The 24,314-nt window shown below is 41.7% G+C and overlaps 1 protein-coding gene and 1 long non-coding RNA gene across 4 annotated transcripts; one reads left to right on the forward strand and one right to left on the reverse strand.

Moving 5' to 3' along the window:
- Positions 1-536: 536 nt before the first annotated feature.
- Positions 537-24,314, forward strand: june (JunE proto-oncogene, AP-1 transcription factor subunit). Of its 3 annotated transcripts, XR_008566537.1 has the most exons (3): positions 537-663; positions 15,576-20,890; positions 21,001-24,313. XR_008566537.1 is itself a non-coding variant. In XM_054757395.1 (2 exons), the coding sequence occupies exon 2, from the start codon at positions 15,712-15,714 to the stop codon at positions 16,726-16,728; it is 1,017 nt and encodes a 338-aa protein (XP_054613370.1). In that variant the 5' UTR covers positions 537-663; positions 15,576-15,711; the 3' UTR covers positions 16,729-24,313. The 3 variants fall into 3 exon arrangements, 2 of the variants coding, with proteins under 2 accessions (XP_054613370.1, XP_054613371.1); XM_054757395.1 differs by having other exon boundaries at positions 15,576-24,313; XM_054757396.1 differs by having other exon boundaries at positions 577-663; positions 15,625-24,314.
- Positions 11,265-15,915, reverse strand: LOC129170146 (uncharacterized). Its single transcript, XR_008566538.1, has 3 exons — positions 15,545-15,915; positions 14,926-15,203; positions 11,265-11,684 (listed from the first exon to the last, which is right to left on the reverse strand). It is a non-coding gene; the product is annotated as an uncharacterized LOC129170146 (long non-coding RNA).

A 24,314-nucleotide genomic window follows, 5' to 3' on the forward strand; every position in this document is an offset into this window, starting at 1 on the left:
CTTGCCTTGCTAATTGTCTCATTTTCCTTTTTATTTCTCATTTCCAAGTGTCAAAGTAAAAATGTATGCTAACATTACATAAGTATTTTCTATAAATGCTAATGTATTGCGGTATTATGTATTATATTTACTTTAAATGTGGTGATTGTGTGATTAAAGCCAGGAATGACACGTTAGCTTACTACTAGCTCGTGGATTTTATATATGTACTTGTATATAAAACATATATAAAACATGTTTTATAAAGCATATAAGAAATGTGCACCTGGCTGTACATATGTAAGACATTTGAGATTCCAGAAAAGTGACTGTAATGAACACTATGGCCACATGGGGGCACTACAGCAGTAACCTGCCAGACCAGGAAAGCGTCAACAGCGTCAACCCCCACAAAATTAGGTACACCTGCGCGGTGAACGCATCATGGTGTGAAAAAAATCCATACATTATTATTATTATTATTATTCAACCACATATTTCCAACATGAATTGAAAGACGAGAAAACAAGAAAACGTCATCGTGTGCCTCGTGAATAATTCATGAGGAGAGACAAGTTGGAGCGTGCGTGCTCGTGCGTGTGTGAGTGGAGATCCGTGTTGGGAAGGAAACGATTGGATTTTTTTTGGTCTGCTCTCATATTCAACATCTCTGCTGTCCTCCACGTGAGTACTCGCATTCTTTGACTTTTTACAAGCGCGTCATCAACATCACACAGCAAGATTTCATTTCGATGTATTCTTAGATTACGCATGCAACACTCACCACTTCACATTGTGAGGAAGATGCTTTTACACTCATCATGTTTGGTGCAGCATGGCGCTTGATCACACGCTGCTTCTCTGGCACTCATCAACGTGTTCCAGACTTCATATGCCATTTTTGGAAAAAACTACTTTAACAGCGGCATTTCATACTTTACAGGACATTTTTAACAACTACTTTAATATACTTAACACTTCACATGGCATGCATTTTTAGCAAGTACTTTCATATACATAATAATACTTCATATGGCATTATTTAACAAATGCTTTGATGTACATTATGTAATAATACTTTAATATGACGTTTTTAACAACTATTTTCATGTGCTTACATTACATATACATTACTTATTAGTTAATATGCCATTTTGAACAACTACTTAAAAAAACTATTTTATTATTATTTATTATTATTATTTATTTATTATTTATTGTATTATTTTACTATTTTATTTATTTATATTTCATATGCCATTGAAAAAAAAAAGGCACAATAATAACGACATAATAATCGTAATACTAATAATCAATAATAACACAGGCTGGGCTTTGCATTCATGTGGTCGGTTAAACTTGAGGTGCTTGGGTGGTCAGAAAACTCCTCCTAGCTAAGAAGGCATATCACGCTACCTTCATCAATGGTGTCGTCGAGGCACATTTGAACTGTAACTTCCCATTCATTGGACCAATCCAACCCACTTTATTTATATGGCACCTTTTAGAAACACTGTTTCCAGAGTTCTGCACTGACTAGTAAACCATAAATAATAAGAAGTAAAAGTAGAAATGACCACAGTAAAAACTAATAAATCAAATAAAAACAAAGAGAGTTAAAACATTACAATATTTCAAACAAGACGTAAAACAATAAAAGCAATAAATACAAGAAGCAGGTAAAAATAAAAATTAAAAAAAAGAAAAAGTAATAAAAGGCAGAGAGGACCACACAACTCACGCCGAGAGTAAAAGTGGGTCTTAGACGAGACTTTTACATGAGGGGGGAGAGTGTTCCACAGCTTTGGGCCGACTACAGAAAAGGCCGGCTATCCCCTGGTCTTAAGTCTCGTCTTGGGCGCCACTAGTTGGAGATGACCTTCGGACCTCAAAGTGTGTGCTGGAGTGTAAATTTGGATGAGGTCTGAGATGTATTGAGGAGCCAGTCTGTTCAACGCCTTAAAAACAAACAATAAAATCTTAAAGTCAATTCTAAAATGCACAGGCAGGGAGGCTAGAATTGGGCTGATGTGCTCCATTTTGTTGGTTCCTGTTAAAAGCCGCGCCGCAGAGTTCTGGTCTAACCGTATTCCAGAATAAAGTCCGTTACAGTAGCCCAGACGTGCATGACTTGTTCGAAATGTCGCAAAGATAAAAATGATTTAATTTTAGTTAAAAGCCGAAGATGATAAAAACAGGATTTTACAACGGCGTTGATGTGTTTATTAAGTTTATCGATTATGACGCCAAGGCTGGTGGCTGTGGGACGTACATGGTTCTGGAGGGGCCCAAGTCCAAAAGGGTACCTGTGTGACTGAGCAGGATAACTTTCGTCTTCCCCTCATTGAGCTTTAGGAAATTTTGAGCCAACCAGATCTTGATGTCAAGTACAGTACTCGAGAAGCGGAGTCAGAAGGGCATGGTCATTTTTTGTAAGTACAAAGTCAATTTGGCAGTCATCTGCATAAAAATGATAGGAGATGCCATGTTTAATGAATATTGCACTAAGTGGGACCGACAGCACATGCGCCTCCATTTTCACATCTTCCCCTCCGCTCCTCACCTTGCCCTCCCAAATACAATGGGAGCCTTTTAGCTGATGCGAAACAAGCCCAAACACAATGACAGACAATCAGTGTCCACTTCAGGGTGTGACTGACCATTGCTTTCCATCCGCAACTGCTCAAGCACAAGAAGCCAAAGGCATAGAAACAGATTTGATAAAAAGGCAACTCGCATACTGAAACTGCAAAGTTAGACATAAAAAAATGTAATTAACATGATAAAAAAAAACTTAAATATGACTAATTTCACACCCCAGCTTTAATACACGTACTAATCGTTAGTATGCCATTTTTAACAAGTACTTAATAATATTTCATGTGGCTTTTTAACTAGGGTAGGGCATTGTTTGAATTTGAACGATTCCGGTTCCGATTCCTCGTTTCGATTCCGCTTCCTAACTATTCTTTTTACAGTTTCTTTTCACAGGAGGACACAGTTTTTTTTTTTACTTGAAAACAATTTAAAGTAATATTTAGTCTTTGTATTTATGCAAATATTTGCCACAATTAGTTTGAAAACAAGTTAAAATATATAAAATATATAAAAATGTACATGAAAATGTTTCACTGCGCTTTATTTTGATGAGCATGCACCGGAATCGCCTGTCTGCCTTGCGCATGTGTGACCAGATGCGCGACACGTATTGTGCCGACTTTCACTTTGTTTCTTATTATGGGGAGAATGAACAATAGTCAAATGTGTTGACGACAGCTTTCACGTGCTAAGCCTATCTATGCCAGTGTGATCACTCACTTTTCAATCTCATTCCACTTTCGTTTACACACTTTGCCTGGCTGCCGGCATCTAGCTAGCTCGTTTTTGTCCCACGAGTGGCTATTACGTTCACGGGATACATCAATCATCGACCATCATCACAACTTACTTTTTTAAAGTGTCACTTAACAATCTTGCGCTCTTGTCATCATTTGTCTTCAAAACAGTAGTTGTGTGTCCAATCAGTTGCACATAAACACGTAGTGTGTGCAGCTTTAAGACAGTGATGCTATCACAGGGGTTGCCAACAGGTAGCTCGTATGCTAGCAGTCACTCCCAGCTGATGTTGAGTATTCACCAAAGAAGATTTGCTTCACCTACGCCTCTCACGATAACAAATTTTGCTGGTCGATAATAGTGATATAAATTATTGACAGTAATTGATAATTTTGACCTTTTTTTTTGACCATATTATCATTAAGTTTATCATTCAACGATCACCGTGTCATGTCACTTTTGAGCCACTAGATGGTACCCAAGTGTAGTGTATCTGTGTGAGGCACAGAAGATGCCTGCTATCGCACTTACGAATCGCGGGGCGTCACCACTTCACATACCCTCGTTATCGCGGGCTTGCGCTGCCCGGCACTATACATTCACTTCGCCGATCAAACGCCCCAGCAAGCCCCAGCCGCGGGGATTGAATGCCGACCATTCAGCTTAGAAACTATCGCTTTTGTGCTTTCATTGATATTCGAATTTGATTGCTAACTGCTAGCTCGCACTCTGTGTATTCAATCACTACATAGCTAGGCCCCGCCTCCACGTACTGACGCTGAATAGCAGACAGGAGGCTCACTCTTTCCCTTAATTTGATGATACAACCAATGCGCTCAGACACAAACAGAGTAAACCCTCCTGTCATCCAGCCTGTGCGCATCAAGACGAGGAAAAGGAACAGGCATCAAAATTATCAACCTAGTTTTTTTCTATCGTTCGATTAATCGTATTATCGATTATCACGACAGGCCAGCTTCACCTCTTAGTATTTTTATAAGTGTTGTAGTCAAACATGACGCCTGCATTTAATGCCAAATGAGCACACTGAGTGGAGATGTGCTTGTAAATAAAGTGCAACTGAAATGCTGGCAGTCACGTAAACCACAAATAGCTCAACTCTCCTTTCTTTTTGTCAGAGTAGCTTAAATAGTTCTGCAAGTTGGATGCGCATGTGCTATCATAACCCTGGACTCTCAATGTATACTCTTTATACAGGACCCATTTCTAAAACAAAAACATTTAAATTGCTATTTTGTTAATTGTGTTATTTAGAACTAAAAAATATATGATTTAACAATTCATTTCCCATGTATTCCTATTACTCTGAAACTAGGTTTGTGTCAAATAGTACAAAATGTTGTACTTTTGTACTCGTCACATAGCACTATTGGACTAAAGAGGTCAGGTAACAAAAGGAGGCTCAACATTTTAGACTCTCACTTTACTGTAAGTGCTCTGCCATTAAAGAAACAGTTTTGCAATGTTCTCCGTTCCTGTTCTGCTGGTTGTTGCAAAAAGTTAAACAAATAAGTTCATAAATAAAGAAGTCATAAAAAAATGGCTATTTGTCATAAAAAAAAAAAAAATTAAATTGCAGCCGCAGCAGCGGCATAACACAGCGGCGGCCTCCTTCTCATGCAGCCCACCACCACCCTGCTTATTAATATTTCACGTCATTTTTTAACAACAGTCAACATAAGTTAATATAAGTACTTTTAAACAAGTACTTTAATATCCTAAGTATTAAGTATGAAGTATTTTCATACAGCGAATAAAAGTTGTGCATTATAGCTCAAATCATTTTTGGTGTGGAAAGTGAGTGGTTGTAATTTAGCAGAAATGTGTAATGGTAATATAAGAGAACATGTTTCGTTTTTGTCGTTTTTGTGTTATTGTGCGTTTAAGGTGTAATAAGAGGGCAGACATGTGATGTCTTTGTGTTAAGCCAAAAGGTGACATGTACTGTATTATGTTCCACTGATTGTTGCAATGGATTTGTAGTTGCAAAGTACATGTATTTGTCTTTGCGGTACAAGATGGACGTGCTGATGGTGTTGAATGAAAAAAAAAAAAAAAGAGTATGTCATCCAAATATACAAACATGAAACAGCCAGTCATGTTGTGGAGGATGTTATTAATAAGGCATTGAAACGTTAGTAAGGCCAAAGGGCGTAACACAATACTCAAAATGAGCACTCATGGGAGAGGGCAGAGTATGAGATGGGAGGCAGCCGAAATTGGGGACCTTGACAGTCCGATCCTCGGTTCCTCTAGGTATGTGGAATGCCACACCTCTGGTGGGGAAGGAGCCTGAGCCAGGGCGGGAAGTCCCGGCTGGATATAGTCGGACTCACCTCGACGCACGGCAAGGGGTTGGACTATGTTCCACTCTGGTGTTTGCAAGCTATGAGAGGCGATGGGCAGGGGTGGCAATGCTTGTTGTCAGCGTCTGTACGTTGGAAGATGGAGATTTACTCATCAAGATCACGTTGTTTGGGTTGAGAAATATTTTAAACCTGCGAGGAGGGGAGCAGCAACACCGGCACGGTGCAGTCATAAGCTAGTGTCTATGTCACATGTTGTGTTTATGTCATCCATCCATCCATCCATCCATCCATCCATCCATCCATCCATCCATCCATCCATCCATCGTCTTATGCTTATCTGAGGTTGGGTCGCTGGGGCAGCAGCCTAAGCAGTGAAGCCAGACTTCCCTCTCCGCAGCTACTTTGTCCGGCGCTCGTGGTTAAGGAAGACGTAGACACCAGTGCAATTCCACCTGCATAATTAATTTACAATATGTTTTATGACACCTCTATTCTGTTTACACAATTGCACAGTATGTAGTGAACGGCGCATTTATTTTGAAGCCCGGAAGTGTGTTGTGTGTGTTGAGAATGTCTGTTGCCGGTTAAGACGAGCTGGGAGCAAGAATAAATGTCTCTTGTCCTTATTTCCCTCAGAACTTGCACGCCGTCAGCGGGCATCGCAAAATGCTCGTTTGCATTAAGAAGCGGCAAACACACTCATATCACGCAGCTGCACTAGCGTGCTCTGCTAAACTAAGCTAACCCTGCTAGCTTCCATGCGAGAAGAGTTTGGAAGTTTTTTCGAAGTGTTTCAGGTTGCCGTTTCGACGTGTTTAGTTTGGCAGGGGGGGGCTAGCGTTTGTGATGACATTCCGCCTGCACGGGTAACGACTGCATTTACATTTACATATGAAAACTGACTGGTGAGGACTATCAACTTGTTAATCGAAATGCACAGGGCCATTTTGGCCCCTCTCTGGTATTTCTAGGGCGGGAGGTCAAATTGGCCCCTTCTTGGTAGTTCTAGTGTTAAGCAGTCCAGCGGGGAAATACATCCCCACACAAACGTTCCTTCTCCTCATGATGACTGCATTTCATTCACATGACATCAATTTCTGCAAGACTCCACTTTTAACAGTAGATTCTGTTTTTATTGTCCAATTCTGCGATTCCATTAACACAGGAGTCATAATCAATCACAGAGAGGACATGTAGGGCCCGACATGTCCTCTCTGTTCCCTCACCCTCCAGGACTACCTCCTTTTTATCTGCAGCAGTGTGTGTTGAGATAATGATTGTCTCCACAAAGTTCTGGTACTGTTACTGTGTGGAAGAGACTCCCAGCTTGTACCACTTGTACCACCACCAGCTGCAGCTCAACACCAGCAAGACAAAGGAGATGATCATTAACTTCCAGAGGAAAACATCTCACTTTACACCGGTGAACATCCAGGGAGCGGACATAGAGTTGGTAGACAGCTACAAATTCCTGGGTGTTCACCTTAACAACAAGCTGGACTGGTCCGTCAACACCCACGCCCTCTACAAGAAGGGCCAGAGTCGCCTTCACCTGCTGAGGAGACTGAGGTCCTTTGGTGTGTGCAGGACTCTTTTACGGACCTTTTATGACTCTGTGGTGGCCTCAGCCATCTTCTATGCTGTGGGCTGCTGGAGAGGGGGCAGCACGGACAGGGACAGGAGCAGGCTAAATATTCTGATCAGGCGAGCTAGCTCTGTCCTGGACGGTCCTCTGGACTCCGTGGAGGAAGTGGGGGAGAGAAGGATGTTGGCTAAGCTGACATCCATCATGAACAACACCTCTCACCCGCTACATGACACTGTTGTTTCCCTGAGCAGCTCCTTCAGCACCAGACTGTTACACCCACGGTGTAAGAAGGAGAGGTTCCGCAGGTCCTTCATACCGACCGCTGTCAGGCTCTACAACACCTGCACCACCTGAACCATGTTGTAGACACTATGCTTTCTTTACACTGTTCTCTTTACTTGTCTTGCTGCTGTAACAAGTAAATTTCCCCGCTGTGGGATAAATAAAGTACATACATACATACATACATACACTTGTGTCTTAAGCCCCTTTTCCACTGCATGGCAGCTACTTGTTGTACTCTCTGTTTCCATTATCCATAGTCAGTTGGGGCTCCAAGGGGGGATTTCAACTATGGTGGCATAAACCACCACTGGCTGCTCATTCTGTTTTGTTTTTAATTTTTTTTAATTTTCAAACACTGAGTGTGTATTTACAACAGTGATAGACATGTAAAGTGCATATTTACATACGTGGGGAAGTTAGGAAACAAAATAAGTAAGACGTAGAACAGGTAACAAGAGAAAAGGAGGGATGTGCGATGTTGAGAGATTTGTCACAGAATAAGAAGTGTACACCGACAAAAAGACTATTTATCAAATACTTTGCTGGCTGGTCATTGATTGGTGGAGCAGATCCTCCATGGTCACATCCAAGTATTCACAAGTACTGAAAGTGCTGTCCCCGTGGAGAATTAGGGAGGGCAGGGTGGCCGTAAAGGAAAACTGAGTTTGAAGCCATGGAGTTGGAGGTCTTGGTGGTGGAAGTAAATAAACACACTGGTGAACTCCAGCCGAGACATTGCATCATCACAATAACGCTATATTAGTCTATTTGCTCATTTCATAAACATGTTTTACACTGCATGTAGTGTAAATACACCAGTTACACACAACCTATTAAACCATGCAATTGTGTCTAAAGTGTACTTGCATGGTGTGATCTACTTCCACATTACTTCGATAGCTGCATAGTCAGGTAAAATCCACACGATTCCGCTAAGACACAGTTGAGGTGGCTCGGGCATCTAGTCTAGGCAAAAAAAAAAAAAAAATTACGAATAAAAATGAATGAGATGTATTGTTTGGCCTGATAAGGGGGATTGGGGTTAATGGCTGTCACTCACTGACGGCTTGCACACGTCCCCACACACACACACACACACACACACACACACACACACACACGCACACGAGGCGTTTGGTGGGCAAAGTAAATATAAACAAAGCAGCACACAATGGTGCACACTCCCAGACAGTGCCGTTCGCTGCATGTTAAGCCTTCCTGTTATGGAATAATACCCAATTATTATTATTAATTATTATTCATTCAAGTGAAATTTTCTTTACAAAGACTTGATACGCCATTTTATTTATTATTTTTATTGTTGTGTGTACTTTTTATTGGAGTCTTTTTTTTTTCTTAATAGAGACAGACAGGATCTATTGTTTTTATTGTTTTTGGTTATGATTGTGATTTTTATTGAAGTGCAATTTTTGCTAAATGAGACTAAATGAGACATTTTATTTTCATTGGGGCTTTTTTTTTGTCGAATGTAATTGTTTATTTATTTGTTTTATTTAAAAGCGATTGACATTCCAATTCCAATGTTAAATACTCTTGAGAAATGAACACAAACAGTCTCAGAGGAGCTACCGACAATTAGCAGTCATGCCTGAGGAGGAGGGTGGGATATACTGTAGTACGTTCCAACGCTAGCGCCCCCATTTGCAGTACCTAACCATGACAGACATGACGTGACATGACCAACACCTTTAATTCGGGCTTCAGCAAACCTGAAGGAAGTATGCATATTTCCATATCGATTATATCGGCATTCAAAAATGCCGTTCAACACAACAGTCTGACGGAAACAATATAATATATTAATGTATTTTTGGGGCTGGCAAATTTTTCAAATCAAATGAATCAGTTTTCAAATTATAGTAATTAATCAGGATTAATCACCATTTTGTCACGACGGGGGTTGCTGCTGTCGGAGACTTGACCCCCGGTATGCAGAGACGAGGCGGCAAAGTGCAGAAATAAAAATAATTTTATTGCACAAGGCAACAGGAACAAAACTAAAAGTGACAAAGGAAAAACAATTCAAAAAAGTAACTGATATGGTAAGTCTCGGTGACAGCACTGGCAGAGCAACGAGGTTCATCAACCATGACATAAACAATGAACCAGCGCCACACATACGCTGGCGCTGGCCTTTTAACCGCCGCTAATACAAATTGTCCGCAGGTGTGCGGACACCAGGCATGAAGCGGCTGTAACTTCCACCACACCGGAACTACACCTCGCCAAAATAAGGGCGCAGGACAGGAAACACTTGCTCCTGTCCTGCGAAACATGACACATTTGCTACATCAAGCCACAAGAGACCACACAGATATAGTCGTTGTAATCGTAGCAGAACATTTGAATCACGCTTTAGCTGTGTTAATATGAGCAATGAGGGGTTGCATTCAAAGACACCACATCCTTGAAGCTGAATCCACATGTTTTGAGTGTATTTTCTAAGATTTCCGAGCATACGCTTATTGTTTATCTTTGTGTTTGTGTTTATCTTGGCCGCATGCACGCATGATGAAGTTGATGTGGTGATGCTCGGAGTTCGGCGTGTGCGTGAATGCACCTCGCGATAGTGTGGTGAGAATGAGTAAGTCTGGTAGTGATGATGAAGGGACTAGATACGTGTTTGTGAGCTGGAGATCCATACACTGTATGGTGTTGGAAATGCACTGCTGTTGATGTGTTCCGGTAGGAACAGCGTTATAAAAGAGCGCCAGACTGTGTGTGTCTCTGTGGGGATGCTACACTGTGCTTCCATCTGACATCAGAGAGGTGTAGCTGGCCATGATGCGCATGTGTTAATAACACAAAAACGTTTAATTAATAAATGAGTTACCGCCATTAGAACATTATTTTTGACAGCCCTAGTAATAACTACTAATATCCTGCATCTATTTAATAAGGACTTTAGTTTTTAGGATAAGCCGTGGGCCAATAAAGAACAAGCTGCGTGCCAAAAATGGCCCTTGGGCCGCACTTCGGACACCCCTGGCTGAATGTTCCAGGAATCTCTGGGTTCAGCTTATCTTGATACTGGGGCCAGAAGGTAGGGGGGTCCAGCAGGCAGCGACAGAGATCTGCGTTCTCGGCATGCGCAGCACCGACACGGCTCTCCACTGCAATTGCCTTCTCACACGACCAGTGGGGCACCAGTGGGGCACCAGTGGGGCACCTCCGCGGCCACCCGCACGGCCACCTAGCTCTCCGCTTCCAATGCCGTATGTCCGCCATGTTTTGCTTGCTGTGCTAAACGTACAGTGCATTGTTTTTTTCTTCTTCGTCAGTTTGCCATTTTTTTCTTCTTCGTGTTTTCCTCCAAACTCTCAGTGTTCGGTAGTAGTCAGGTCGTTTTTCATTTTTATTCACGTATCCCCTACGGCAATCTGCATACCCCTAAGTGGGGTACCCGTACCCCACTTTGGGAACCTGGATTTAAGACATTCTAATGATATCATGCCATTTGAAATCCTGCTATACAAATGCACAATTACGGAAAATGCAATAAAACTGTTATTTTGCTCAATCCTGACACTTAAAAGCATCTAAGTGAATGACAACATGTAAGTAGGACTTTATAATAAACGTGTGTCAAATGCAGTGACGTGCGGTCTGGGGAGGCAGGTGAGGCATGAAAACATGAAAAAAAAACCAATAATAACATAAAATAAACATTAATATTTGTCCTTCCATATTATAGGCTCCAGCATACTTGCAACCCTTGTTTTTAAAATTGTCTGAAGTAAAAATGTGCAGATTTAGTGATCAAACACAGGGAAGAAAGCTAAGATGAGGCCACCGTGTGTGTGGCTTCTTGTTCTTGTTAGTGCGCAAGCCTGCCGTCTCACTGCACACAGAGTTGGGTCATGTGCCTGCCCGTTTCTGTTGGTCAGCATGTGGCCAATAATACAGCGTGTCCCAAAAAATCGGACACAAATTTTAAAAGCAATTATCTTGAAAACTACGAAGTCTAGCTAAATGAAATTGACAGTTTAGGTCTTGAACATTATGAGTTTATTATGGGAGTGATTTCATAAGTGTTGGATACGTCCACCGCCCGTGACACGGCTGCACAGTCTTGGGTGACTGTGTGCGAGCATATTCCAAGATGCAAAATGACTTCTCTTTGGGAGTGACCGGCACGGCTCTACCTGAAAACAGAAGAAAAATAAAACATTCAACCTTGATCTATTATTTCATGAGACCTCACAGCAGCATTTGACACAATTGATCACCAAATTCTAATCCGGAGATTAAAACTTTCCCTTTCGCATTAAAGGAACTGCATTAAAATGGTTTCCGTCCTATTTGTCAGATCGCCGGGGTTTGTACCCATTAGTAATAAATAATCCAGACATGTGAAGGGCAGTTGTGGTATCCCACAGGGGTGCTAAGACCCGTATTGTTAAGCCTTTATATGACACCCTACCATGAGAAAACACTCCATTAACTTCCACTGCTATGCAGATGACACACAACTGAACTTATCAATGAAACCTAATCAAACTAGTCAGCTGTGCAAACTCCAGGCGTGTCTTAATGACATAAAGAGCTGGGTGACCTCAAACCTTTTGCTATTAAATTCAGATAAAACTGAAATCCTAGTCCTTGGTTCCCAGCACCTCAGAGAAAAGATTGCAAACGATATCACTGCCCTAGATGGTCTTGCACTCACCCCCCACAATACAGTCAGAAACCTCGGCGTCCACTTCGATCAGGATCTTTCCTTTAGTTCCCAAGTATGACAACTGTCAAGAACAGCATTTTTTCATTTACGAAATATAAAAAAAAATCTGAAAATTCCTGCCACTATCAGATGCAGAAAACTTGTTAATGCTTTGGCGACCTCCAGGTTGGTCCAGGTTATTGTAACTCTCTGTTAATAGGTTGCCCGAAGAAACCTTTAAAGACCCTTCAGTTCGTCCAAGATGTTGCCGCACGAGTCTTAACAGGAACCAGAAGAAGAGATCAGATTTCACCCGTATGAGCCTCACTGCACTGGTTGCCTGTAAAACTTACAACTTGCATATGAAGCACTACACGGTGAGGCACCAGTATATCTTAAAGAGCTTCTAGAGCCCTATCAACCCAGCAGAACACTGCGCTCCTACAATTTACACTTATTTGCCACTCCTGGAATTCTTATAAGTAGAATGGCAGGTAGAGCCTTTAGTTTTCAGGGTTCTCTGTTATGCAATCATCTACCCGACTCAATCCAGGGGGAAGATACCGACTCTCTATTTAAAAGTCAAGTCTTTGTGCTAAAATTGTCAAAATTATTGGCCTGCGAAATTATGTATAATTTTTTGGGACACCCTGTATAATGTTGCAGAACCATTTATTATACACCATGACTTTCTACAGCATGGGTAATGTCTTTAATGTAAGTGTGATGTCATTATTCTTGATAATCAGTCAATAAATACGCCCTAACATGGGATATTTAGTACACAGAAAGATTTTTTTAAAAATGATTAATTAAATAAATGTTCTTGTCCAAACAGTGCTGAACTGTGGGTGTAATATGGCTAGTGAAACAGTAGCCCACCAGAAAAGTCGCTGTCATCGCCGTCTTCATTCTCCTCCTTCCGTACTAAAACCACTAAAGTCATCTTCTTCAGTGGGCTGTTCTTAACCGAACAGCCCACAATTCCCTCACCAACAACCCGCCAGTCTCTCTCCCTCTTTTGTTGTCGCTCCCAGCGCTACCCATCCTCCCCTAAACCAGCAACCAGTCCCCCCGAAACCCGCCAGTGATAGTGGACCTCCAGACATTGCTTCATGCTGCCAAGATCCACCGGCAGACTTGAGCAAAAGCCGCTCGATCAATCGCCTTCAACACTGGAAGCCGCCACATGTGCACCTGTCCACATGAGGGCGCGCACACAAAGGGCAAAATGACTTCTCCAAAGCACACGAGCACACAACAAATTAGCCACATGTGTGTATAAGCCGCAGGGTTCAAAGTGTGACAAAAAGCAGCAACTTATACACTGCAAATTACGGTACTTCAATTTGCTAATTATTATAAAAATTTGTATTTTTACTCCATCCTCTTGCTCATTTGTTTTAAACTTATTTGCCCCCCATGGACACCCATCACACAATTTTTTCAGAGAGGAAAGAAAAGGAATAGGAGTCCGTAGAGCTCTGTTGTAAGTAGTTAATGGTTTAATTAATTTGAACATGCATACAAGTTTCACTGGACTACATCCATCCATCCATTTTCTATGCCGTTTATCCTCATAAACGGTCGCGGGGAGCTGGAGCCTATCCCATGCGGACTTCGGGCAAGAGGTTACACCCTGGACTGGTAGCCATGTATATACCCAACCTTCATTGTTTATTCAAGTGCAATTTTCTTTACAGAGGCTTCCATTTTATTTATTGTTTTTATTGTTATGTGTGCTTTTTATTGGCGTGACAGAGAGAGTCTTTTCTTCACAGAGAGAAAGGGTCTTTTTGAAATTGTTTTTGGTTATGATTGTGAGTTTTATTTAAGTGCAATATTTGCTAAAAGAGAGTGGGTTTTTTTGTGTCTTTTTTTGTTTGTTTAATGTATTATGTTGTTTAATTTATTTGATTTTAAAGCTCTTGACATTCCAATTACGATGTTAAATACTCTTGAGAAATTACATTTATTTATTGCTTTTGATACTATGTACTCACATTATTATATAAATAATGAAAAAACTGCCTTAAAAAAATGTTGTCACAATATTGATTATTGACAATAATTTTCAGGACAAAAAGTTAGTTATCGTGACAGGCCTGTTTGGAACTGAACCACATGTGTGCATGTGTGTGCACACATTTGCATGTGCGTGTGCATGCGTTAAAATTTCCCTACAAAGCGTAACCTTCCGCTACACTCCTACACGCTCTCCCACTTCCTCCTTACTGTCACGTGTGATTCTTCCATTGAAGTGATCCCTGCTGAGCTCTTATTAAATGCTCTTCTGTTTTTATGACTTAAAAGTGCGCTGAAATGTTAATGCATTAGTGGAGAGTTGCATCGTCAGCTCTTTTTGCCTGTTGCACAAAAAAAAAATGTAAAAGATGTATAAAGACGTTGTTGGGATGGGGCGTTCGGGATTATAAAAAACGCCTTTGGTATTGAAAGACTTACGATCCAACAGTGAAAAATAAAATTCTTGCAATTTATGAATTGCTCTTAACATTTTGATTAGGCGTGTATTACTTGTATTTTAAACTGCATTTTAAATTTCTTACTGAACTAACTAGAATATCGCAATATACCAGCAAAATCAGAATATCGCAATACTGTATCGTATCATGACTGAAGTATCATGATACGCATCATATTGTGAAGTCCTTGCCAATACCCACCCCTAGTAATATCCATACAGCCATCCATTTTCTTCCACTTACCTGAGGTCGGGTCGTGGGGGCAAAAGCCCAGACATCTCTCTCTTCGGCTACTCCGTCCAGCTGAGAGACATAGTCTTTCCAACGTGTCCTGGGTCTTCCCTGAGGCCTCCTACTAGCATGCCCAGAACACCTCCCCAGGGAGGCGTCCGGGAGGCATCCCGACCAGATGCCCAAGCCCCCTCATCTGGCTCGTCTCAATGCGGAGCAGCGGTTCTACTCTGAGTCTCTCCCGGATGACAGTGCTTCTCAGCTTATCTCTCAGGGAGAGCCCATCCACCCTACGCAGAAAACTCATTTCAGCCTCTTGCACCCGCGATCTTGTCCAAAGCTCATGACCAGTGTGTGTAGGTGTGGAACGTGTAGGAACGTAGATCGAGCGGTAAATTGAGAGCTTTGTTTTTCGGCTCAGCTCCCTCTTCACCAAGGACTGATCAGTGGTTAGAAAATGAATGGGTAATTGTTAAAAAATACGTACAATTAGTCATTAGTGACAGCTCTCATGAGAAGTAACGTCAGTGAGTCTTCTAAACACCGTAGCACAGTATGAGTAGTAACATCAGTCAGCACTCTGTGATGTTAACAGACAGTACAATTTTTATATTATCATTTTCTTATCAACCTTTGCTTTTTCCTGTGTGTTTTCCTGCCAGGAGTCATTTTCTTCTTCTCCTCTTCTTCTCCTCGTTCTTCATCCTCCAGCCACTGACATCAGTGGAATGTTTCAATCTCTTTTGATATTGAGGTTAATCTGATTATGAAGATTACCGTCGCGAGACTTGCTCATCCATGACAACCAAGATGGAGACTCCTTTCTACCATGACGACTCCACCGCTGTCCCCAGCTTCAGCCACCCTGCAGAATATGAGCTTTACGCCGGAAACAAGATGTTCTTGACTAAGAAGACCATGTCCCTTGCAGGTAGCCATCATTTCCCAAGTGGAGGTAGTAGTGCAGCAGGAGGAAGAGCAACAAATCCCAACAACCTCGGACTCAACAACAACAGCTCCCTCATGACATCATCGGCTGACATGAACCAGCTAAAGCTGTCCTCCCCCGACCTGGAGCATCTGATCATCCAGTCCAACCAGGGTCTGGTCACCACCAGCCCTGTGTCCACCTCCACCAACCCTTTCATCTATCGCGGCCAGGCCACCAATGAGCAAGAAGGCTTTGCTGATGGCTTCGTCAAGGCCCTCGCAGACCTTCACAAGCAGAATCAGCTGGTAGGAGGCCCCATGTCTCCATCTTCTTCCTCCAACGTCTCCTTGCAGGCGTCCTACCAGAGAAACTTGGTGATGAGCACCAGCGACATGCCCATCTACACCAACCTCAGCAGCTACAACCCTGGACAGATGGCATATCCCAGCGGGCAGATGACATACAAGGGTGCTTCAGGCCATAATGCCAATGGAACCGCGCAAGCACACACTCGAGTTCTGGATGCCCCTCAGACGGTTCCTGAGGTTCCTGGAGACCCGACGTCCCCATCTTGCCTCTCCCCCATCGACCTGGAGATGCAAGAGAAAATCAAAGCAGAGCGCAAGAAGCTTCGCAACCGCATTGCGGCATCCAAATGCCGCAAGCGTAAACTGGAGCGAATCTCACGGCTCGAGGAGAAGGTAAAGATCCTGAAGAGTCAGAACTCGGACTTGGCCTCCACCGCTTCTATGCTGCGCGAGCAGGTCACTCAGCTGAAACAAAAGGTCATGAGTCATGTCACCAACGGGTGCCAGATTGCCGTCAGCTCTGCCGCCAAATCTGGAGGTGGAGGCAGTGCTGGAAGCAAGGACCCCGCCTGCTGAGGAGACATCAGGAGAAGAAGAAAATAAGCCAAGTTCACATTTTTTACAACGTCGGAATTTCATGAGTGCTCACAGTAAGACGAGCACCAATAGCCAAGTTGCAATTAAGGATGTTTTTTTAAGATTTACACCAACCAGGGGCAGGCATTAACAGCAGACAGGAGAGTTCCTGGACATGAACAAAGGTAACGGATTTGACACGAGTTTGAAACCCTTTAAACGGCTCAGTGATTATTTATTGAACTATTTGTGCACCGTGTTACTTGAGTGGAACTTGTCTTTCTGTGAAATGTTACCGTTCAGTTTCTTTAAGCTATTTTTGTAACAAGCACATTCGAGAAAGCCATCAGTGAAATAAGCCGTGTCATTCATAGAACTTGTCCAATGAATTTTACCCTGACTCATTTTGAAATGTTCCATTCTTTTACATGACTGACTTTGCTTTGTGTTACCTGATTTCATGACACGATGATGAACTTTGAACTTTTCTCACTTGTATTATCTTGCTGCTGATGGAAAAAGCACAACAAAAAACTTTATTGCACCTTTTTGTCTGACAATCAGTTTCACTTTCCTGCTTGAGGCTGATGGAAACTTTTCTAACTAGCTAGATCTGGGGTGTCCAAAGTGTGGCCTGGGGGCCTTTTAGAGGCCCAGGGCTTTTTATCCGCCCTCTGAACATTTTAAAAATAGAATCCAACCAGAAAACTAACAAAAAAAACAGAAACATGGAAAAAAAGAGCAGTACTTTTATGAGAATAAAAGATTAAAGTAAAGTCATAATATTAATATAATTTTTTGCTTAAAAACATGGCTTCGTTATGCTATGAGAAATTTTATTTTCACTATAATTTTCAAAATTTTTTGCTGTTGCACTGTTTTTTAGATTAGGTTGTGAAAAATTGTGATATTACGAGAATACAGTCAAAATGTTATGGCAATAAAGTCACAGTCTTATGAAAGAAATTGAAAGAAATATTTGTACAATTGAAAAACAGCAACACCAAAAATGGAAAAAGAGTAATAATACACTTTGTCACCTATAGCACAAAGCTGAGATGCAGTTAATTGGTTCCAGACCCAACCGCAATAAGTGAATTTTTGCCAAGTAGGATTCAGTATTAATAAATTCAATATTTTCGTAGTAGCATAGAAAACCTGTTTCCGACTTTCTAAATATGCCTTTTAACATTATTAGAGCCCTGTAGACATGAAATAACACCCCTATAGTCACCTTTACATGCCTATCATTCGTTGTTACAGCACACTGCTCAACTGTAATGCACAGGCTACGGGATCACTGCAGGGACACAAGAGACGGCCTCCGCTTTAAACATAGCATGCTACCGAGCTAACTAGTTAGCTTCCAATTTGTTTATTCTGAACTCAAGAGTTTCAAATAGAGTGGGGAAGAAGGACAAAGGAGCCAAAAACTTACCACTTCCACACAGAATGGGAGAACCTTTTTTTCACACGATCATGTCGGACATGCCGTGGCTGACTCCATGCAGTGTGAAGGTAATCTAATCTAATGTCATGTCTCATCAATGATTACTGATGCCTGATGCCTAGTGACCAGAATACTACATATAAGTTGTCTTTCAATATTTTGTGACTAATAATATCCCAGTCAACCACAAAGCAGCGGGTATTTATTAATTAATCTTTGAAAAACTGTGATGTAATGAGGGACGACTGTAACTCGTTAGCTTATCTACATGGGTGGGTTTGCAAGATGTAAAATATCAAAGTGGCACCAACGCCTTTGATTTTGCCGTGCGCGGTCCTCAACGGGAAGAATTTGGACCCCCCTGATCTAGATCTATATTGATAAAAAAATATGTTCATAAATAAAATCCCCAAAACATCTGGAATCAGCTCGGACCACACTGTTTAATTTGGAGGTGTCTGCTCATGAGTTGCAAAATAAATGAATACATTGGTAAATTAGTCAACTATTGTGAAAATACATTTGAAAAAGATAATTGTGATGTTTCTGTTAATAACATTTTCCTTGCTTCAACTGAAATATGACTGCCATGCAACTTTAAAACAATCAGAATAACATTAAACACGACAAATTCAGTAGTTGTGACCAACATTTGTTTTAAATTCATACATTATGTGAGTCGTTATTTAGAACAGTGGTCTCCAAGCCCCGGGCCGTGGGTCATTTGTACCGGGCCGTGGGTCATTTTGTACCGGGCCGCAGAGAAAGAAAAAATAATTTCCATTATTTCATTTTTTTAATGTTTTATTTTGAAAAATGTCCGGATTCTCTCTGTTACATCCTTCTCACTTGACGCATGTCCATTGGGCATGTGCTAACTTTATCTCATGCCGTACAGATAGACTACTACTGTATTTTTACCATTTTTCTTTCACGTCATATTTGGTGTCAAATGCTGATACTATGTGGGAATGCATAAAGGTAGGTTTTGATGACTTATTGAGTGCTAATGTGCACATTTGTCTCAAGTTAATTCATGCTAGCAACACTGCCTTTTACCACACACGTCAAACACGATGTAATCATCTCTCTGGAAAAACTTGGCTGGAAGTTGAACTGGTGGATGGTGGGTCGGCATTCATTTTGTGCTTTTAATTTGATCTTATTCATGTCTTAGTTTTACACAATGAATAAATAAGATAAATTAGATAGATATAATGTACGAAACAACCCCCCCGGTCCGCGGGAGTTTGTGGGAACACAAGCCGGTCCGTGGGTCAAAAAAGGTTGGGGACCACTGATTTAGAATACATTGTCATATAGTGTTTGGGATATTTGAATACTTGTAATTATAGATTTAAGAGTTAGGGATAGAGGTAGAGGTGGAGTTCAAGTTAGGGATGGGAGATAGAGGTAAAGTCAGAGAGAGTTAAGGATTGGGTTAAAGATAGAGTTAGAGAAAGTGATAGAGTTAAATTAGCAACAGACTTACCGATAAAGATAGAGATAGAGCTAAGAGTTAGGGATAGACATAAAGGTAGATTTAGCGATAGAGTTAGGGATTTAGTTAAAAATAAAGTTAGAGATAGTGATAGAGTTAAAATGACGAATAGCGTTTGCGATAAAGATAGAGTTATAGAGTTAGAGTTTGGGATAGAGAGATGTAGCGTTAGGGACTGAGCTAGAGTCAGAGATAGTTATAGAGTTAAAGTTACAGCTAGAGTTAGCGATAAAGATAGAGACAGAGTTAGAGTTAAGAGTTAGGGACAGAGTTAGAGATAGACTATCTAGAGATGGAGTTAGGATTGTAGCACCACATTATGTAGTAATGGTGCATGTCGTATTTTGTTATACAATTTTGAATGCATTTTGTAATAAACTTTTGCAATATGTAACAAGCTTATTACAAAATTGTATTCAAGAATTTGATTACATTTAAATATAACACCGTCATGACACATGTGGCGCTACAGGGATAGATACTATAAAGTTGGGGATAGAGTTACATTTAGAGATAGAATTCGGAGTATAGAGTTGCAAAGGCGTTGGTGTTCACTAGAGAGCAGACAGGCATTTCAGCACATGTTTTTATGATTTACCTGGGGATAGACAGGCAGCCCACCATGCACCTGAAAGGCCGACTCCCTGCCGCACCAGGCCAAGGATCACAGGTCAGCCCAGTTTTCAGCAGCAGGAACCGCACTCCAAGTGACACACACAATGGCAGCCCAAGAACGGAGCAGGCGCATGTGTCCACGAGCCCAAAGCAACAAGTTTTAACATTAGTTTTTAACATTTCCTTCAGCACAAATGTTGTTGAGTCGCATCATGGCGCCTGCCAGTTTGTGTTTTTCAGCATGTGGCCAATAATATAATTATACACCATGACTTTCTCCAGCCTGTGTAATGTCTTTAATGGCAGTGTGACACCATTGTTTTTACTAATCCCACCGTAAAATGCAGAGAAATGTCGTATGCGGAGGCGCTGCAGTGCTCGCTTCATTCTGAAGAGGTGGGGGCGAGTGTGAGTAGGAAGGTGCTTGTCACTGCTGTCCTTCCATAGAGTGGAAAACAGCAGCACCAGCAGCAGAGCAGCAAGTCAAGTGCAAGAATGCAAAAAGCTCAACAAAAGGTGATCAGACTTTTACAACAAAGTATCAGAGCTTTTCCTGGAGACGGATAGGGTGCAGGTACTTCAAATACAGACAAAAGGTAAGAACACAAATGTTTTTCACTTTATTAAAAAATAAATAAATGTGACTTATGGGAAGTATTTGAAAACACGTTTTACGTTTTCTTGTTATCCTCTTATGTTAATACAGGTTGCTCATTAAAAGGAGTCAGTGCATCGCCAGTACTGTCGTCCCTCTCATTTGATTATAGCTCCCTCGCTATGTCGCATTTTTTCAGACGATATTTAATAAATAAATGTTTGCTGTTTCGTGGTAGACTCTGATCTATTATTAGTCAAAACAGTGGCTACAGTAAAAATGATGATCTTGCCTAAGATCAATTAGCCTTTTTCAAGGAGGCCTGTGAGGGATTAGGATTGATACAATTAAAAGCGGGTATCAACCAATCAGGACTTCACATGGACACTCTGGTCGAGGAGGCTCAACAGCAGCTGTACTTTCTGAGGAGGCTGAGGAAGTTTGGCATGTCGACCAAGATCCTCAGCAACTTCTACAGTTGCTTCGTGGAGAGCATCTTGAGCAGCTGCATCACGCCAGCACTCCAGCCATGGACCGCAAACGCCTGCAGAGAGTGGTTAAGACTGCTCAGAAGATCATTAGGACTCCACTGCCCTCTCTGCAGAGCGTCAACCACCACAGAGTCCACAGGAGAGCTGCCTCCATCATCAAGGACCCCACCCACCCACAACATGGACTGTTCACACTTCAGGACGGAGGTACAGGAGGTACAGGAGTGTGAAATGCAGGACGACCCGCCTAAAGAACTCGTTCTACCCCACTGCCATCAGTCTCTTAAACAGATGATCAGAACATTGCACTACAGACACGTTAATAACATAACATCTATTTTTACACTATTTTTATACTACTTAAACTATTTTTTATGTTGGTATTTTGAGTGGACAGCAAAGTAAGAATTTCATTGTACAGGAAAACGTGTTTCTTTACTGTGCACATGACAGTCCCAGTCCAGCACCTACACAGTTCCACAGTTCCACAGTTCCAGTCTAACTCGTTTGACTGAGTTCAAGCGATCATCAGTCCTCATTTTGTAGCATGCTTGTGAATATTCTCGTTCATCCAGGTCACTGTATTCTCAGGTCAATGAATCGATCACAAATGGACCTTTCGCCTCTCATCCGAGCAGGCTTCATCAGTCCATGCTTGAAGACTAGGTAGGATAGCTATAGTCTGAGGGGTTGGTACAGCATCAAAAGTTTTCATCCTCCAAATGCCCTGACAAGAAAGGATGCAATCTTTTGTGGCGAAAAACAACAGTCGTAAAGATACAATGGAGTGCGGCCTCTGTCAGCCACCAACAGCCGTTTGGAAAGAAACAACAGTCCAGTTGCAACCCAGCTGCCATCAGTTCAGTGCCCTTTTAAAAAGCGTGCTCAAATTCTCAAAGTGATGAAGCGCAACACATTCTTGGGTCGCGGGAGGCCCTGATATCAGCTGAGAGATACAAAAGTTTGCTTTTGTAATTGTCAGATGATCACGATCACACAGGCAATCCCATCTAAATGCTCAAGCACACCTCCTCCCTCTAACTTTCCCACCCGTCAACAAGAAAAAACAGTTTGGGCCCACTTACGAGCGCATGTTGATGTGGATAATGTCTATCTGCCCACGCCTGAATAGAAGTGGAGGTACTGTGAGTCATGGACTTTGACTTCTTTGCAGTTTTCAGTAGCATCCAACCTTTCATGTTGAGTGACAAACTGCTTCAGATGGGTGTTACAGCATCCACCATCTCCTGCGTCACTGACTGCTTGTCTGACAGGCCCCAGTTTGTGTGCTTCATCCTGTCTCATGCTGTGGCCACTAACGTCAGAGCACCACGAGGAACTGTCTTGTCTTCTCTTATGTTCACGTCGTACACCTCAGACTTCCAATACAACTCTGGATCACAGTTCTGTGATGATTCTGCAGCGGTGGTGGAAGGACAAGAGAAGAAACACACAGAGCTGATGGACCGCTTTGTGGACCGATGCAGCAAGAATCATCTGGTCCTTAACACGAGCAAAACTAAGGAGCTCATTGTGGACTTTGGGAGGTCCAGGACCAGCATTAAGCTTGTTACTATCCTCGGGGAGGACATAGTAGAGCAGTACAAGTACACATGAGTACACAATGAACTGGACTGGAGTACTGGAAGGGAATGAACAGACCTCATAATCTTCAATGTGTGCAGCAAGATTATGGAGATTAGTGATGGTAAACTCGATTCCTTTTACTGTGAGTTTTTATGAGTCACTCGAATTGAGTACTCGATTCACTCGAGTCGGGTGTCACAGCGCACATGCACAGAAAAATAACCTCACACCGAGACTCCCAGAGACGTATCTTGGCACTAAACAAACACCTCGTTGAGATGGTTGGCCCATTGCAGCGATGTGTTTATATATAGTAGATCTGCTGCCCCTTCAAGGAAAACTGCCCTTTATTGGAATTTTGCCCATCATCCACAATCCTTATGTGAACACACGTTTTTCTCTTTTCTGTGCGTTCTAAAGATATAAAAACAGATAAAAAGAGGTAGCTCGTCAACACATGTAATGGGACACACCTATTCAGCCTAGAAAGCCCGTTAGCATTCTAGCATTTACATAAAAAAAAAACGCTCTAATTTGATTTACTTATCATTCTCATTATTTTTGGATAAATGCTTGATTTGCACTTTGTATGAGTAAATAAATGACGTGTTAAAAAAAAAGTTTTGACATTTGTACATGCGCTTCAGTGCTTCAGCCTCACTGTTTCTTTAGTTTTTCTGCGCATGCACACAGTCATGGAAAAATGATATTGTGCACTCTGTTTATTACAATCTATGATGCTGAAGGTTTCTGTGAAGTTTGGTGTTGGTGGGCTGACCAGGCCGTAACGTAATGGCGAGGTCATTTGACGTAACACAGAGACAGTAGATGGATCATGCTCCGAAAGCCTTGCAAAACGTTGATTGATGCTGAGTGCAGTCCAATAAGCATAAGAAAGAAAATAGAGATATGGGGATGTCGATGAGGGCTCCAGTCTGTGTGATGATGGCTGGTCTTTCAGCAGGACAGAAGGTTTGTGAGAAAAGGCTGATGTTCTTAAACTTTTGACAGCTTGTCCAACTCCTCTTTGATCCTTTTTTCCTCACGGTGCTCCAAGTTTGTTTTTTGTACCCATCCATGTGATTTCCTCTTCACACTGTGTTTACTAAAGACATTAGTTTTGTCCATGAACAATAAACTCAAATAACAAACCAAACCTGGATGGAAACATGAAGAAGCGCTTCAACAGCATGATAATGTGGGAGGAGTGAGGCCAGTTTAGACTTGGAAGGATTGATTCTGTCCAAAATATGGGAGTAAATGTTTTTTCTCCTTAAGTGTTTGCTTGAAATTGTTTTGCACTTTTTCCATATTCTGCTCCAGATGGAATGACCCACTTACTGACAG

The sequence above is a fragment of the Dunckerocampus dactyliophorus genome, chromosome 17 (assembly GCF_027744805.1).
Source record: "Dunckerocampus dactyliophorus isolate RoL2022-P2 chromosome 17, RoL_Ddac_1.1, whole genome shotgun sequence".
Lineage (NCBI taxonomy): Eukaryota > Metazoa > Chordata > Actinopteri > Syngnathiformes > Syngnathidae > Dunckerocampus > Dunckerocampus dactyliophorus.

What these genes read in the sequence shown, in the direction of transcription:
- june (XM_054757395.1), top strand. Translation starts at nt 15,712, where the DNA reads ATGACAACCAAGATGGAGACTCCTTTCTACCATGACGACTCCACCGCT.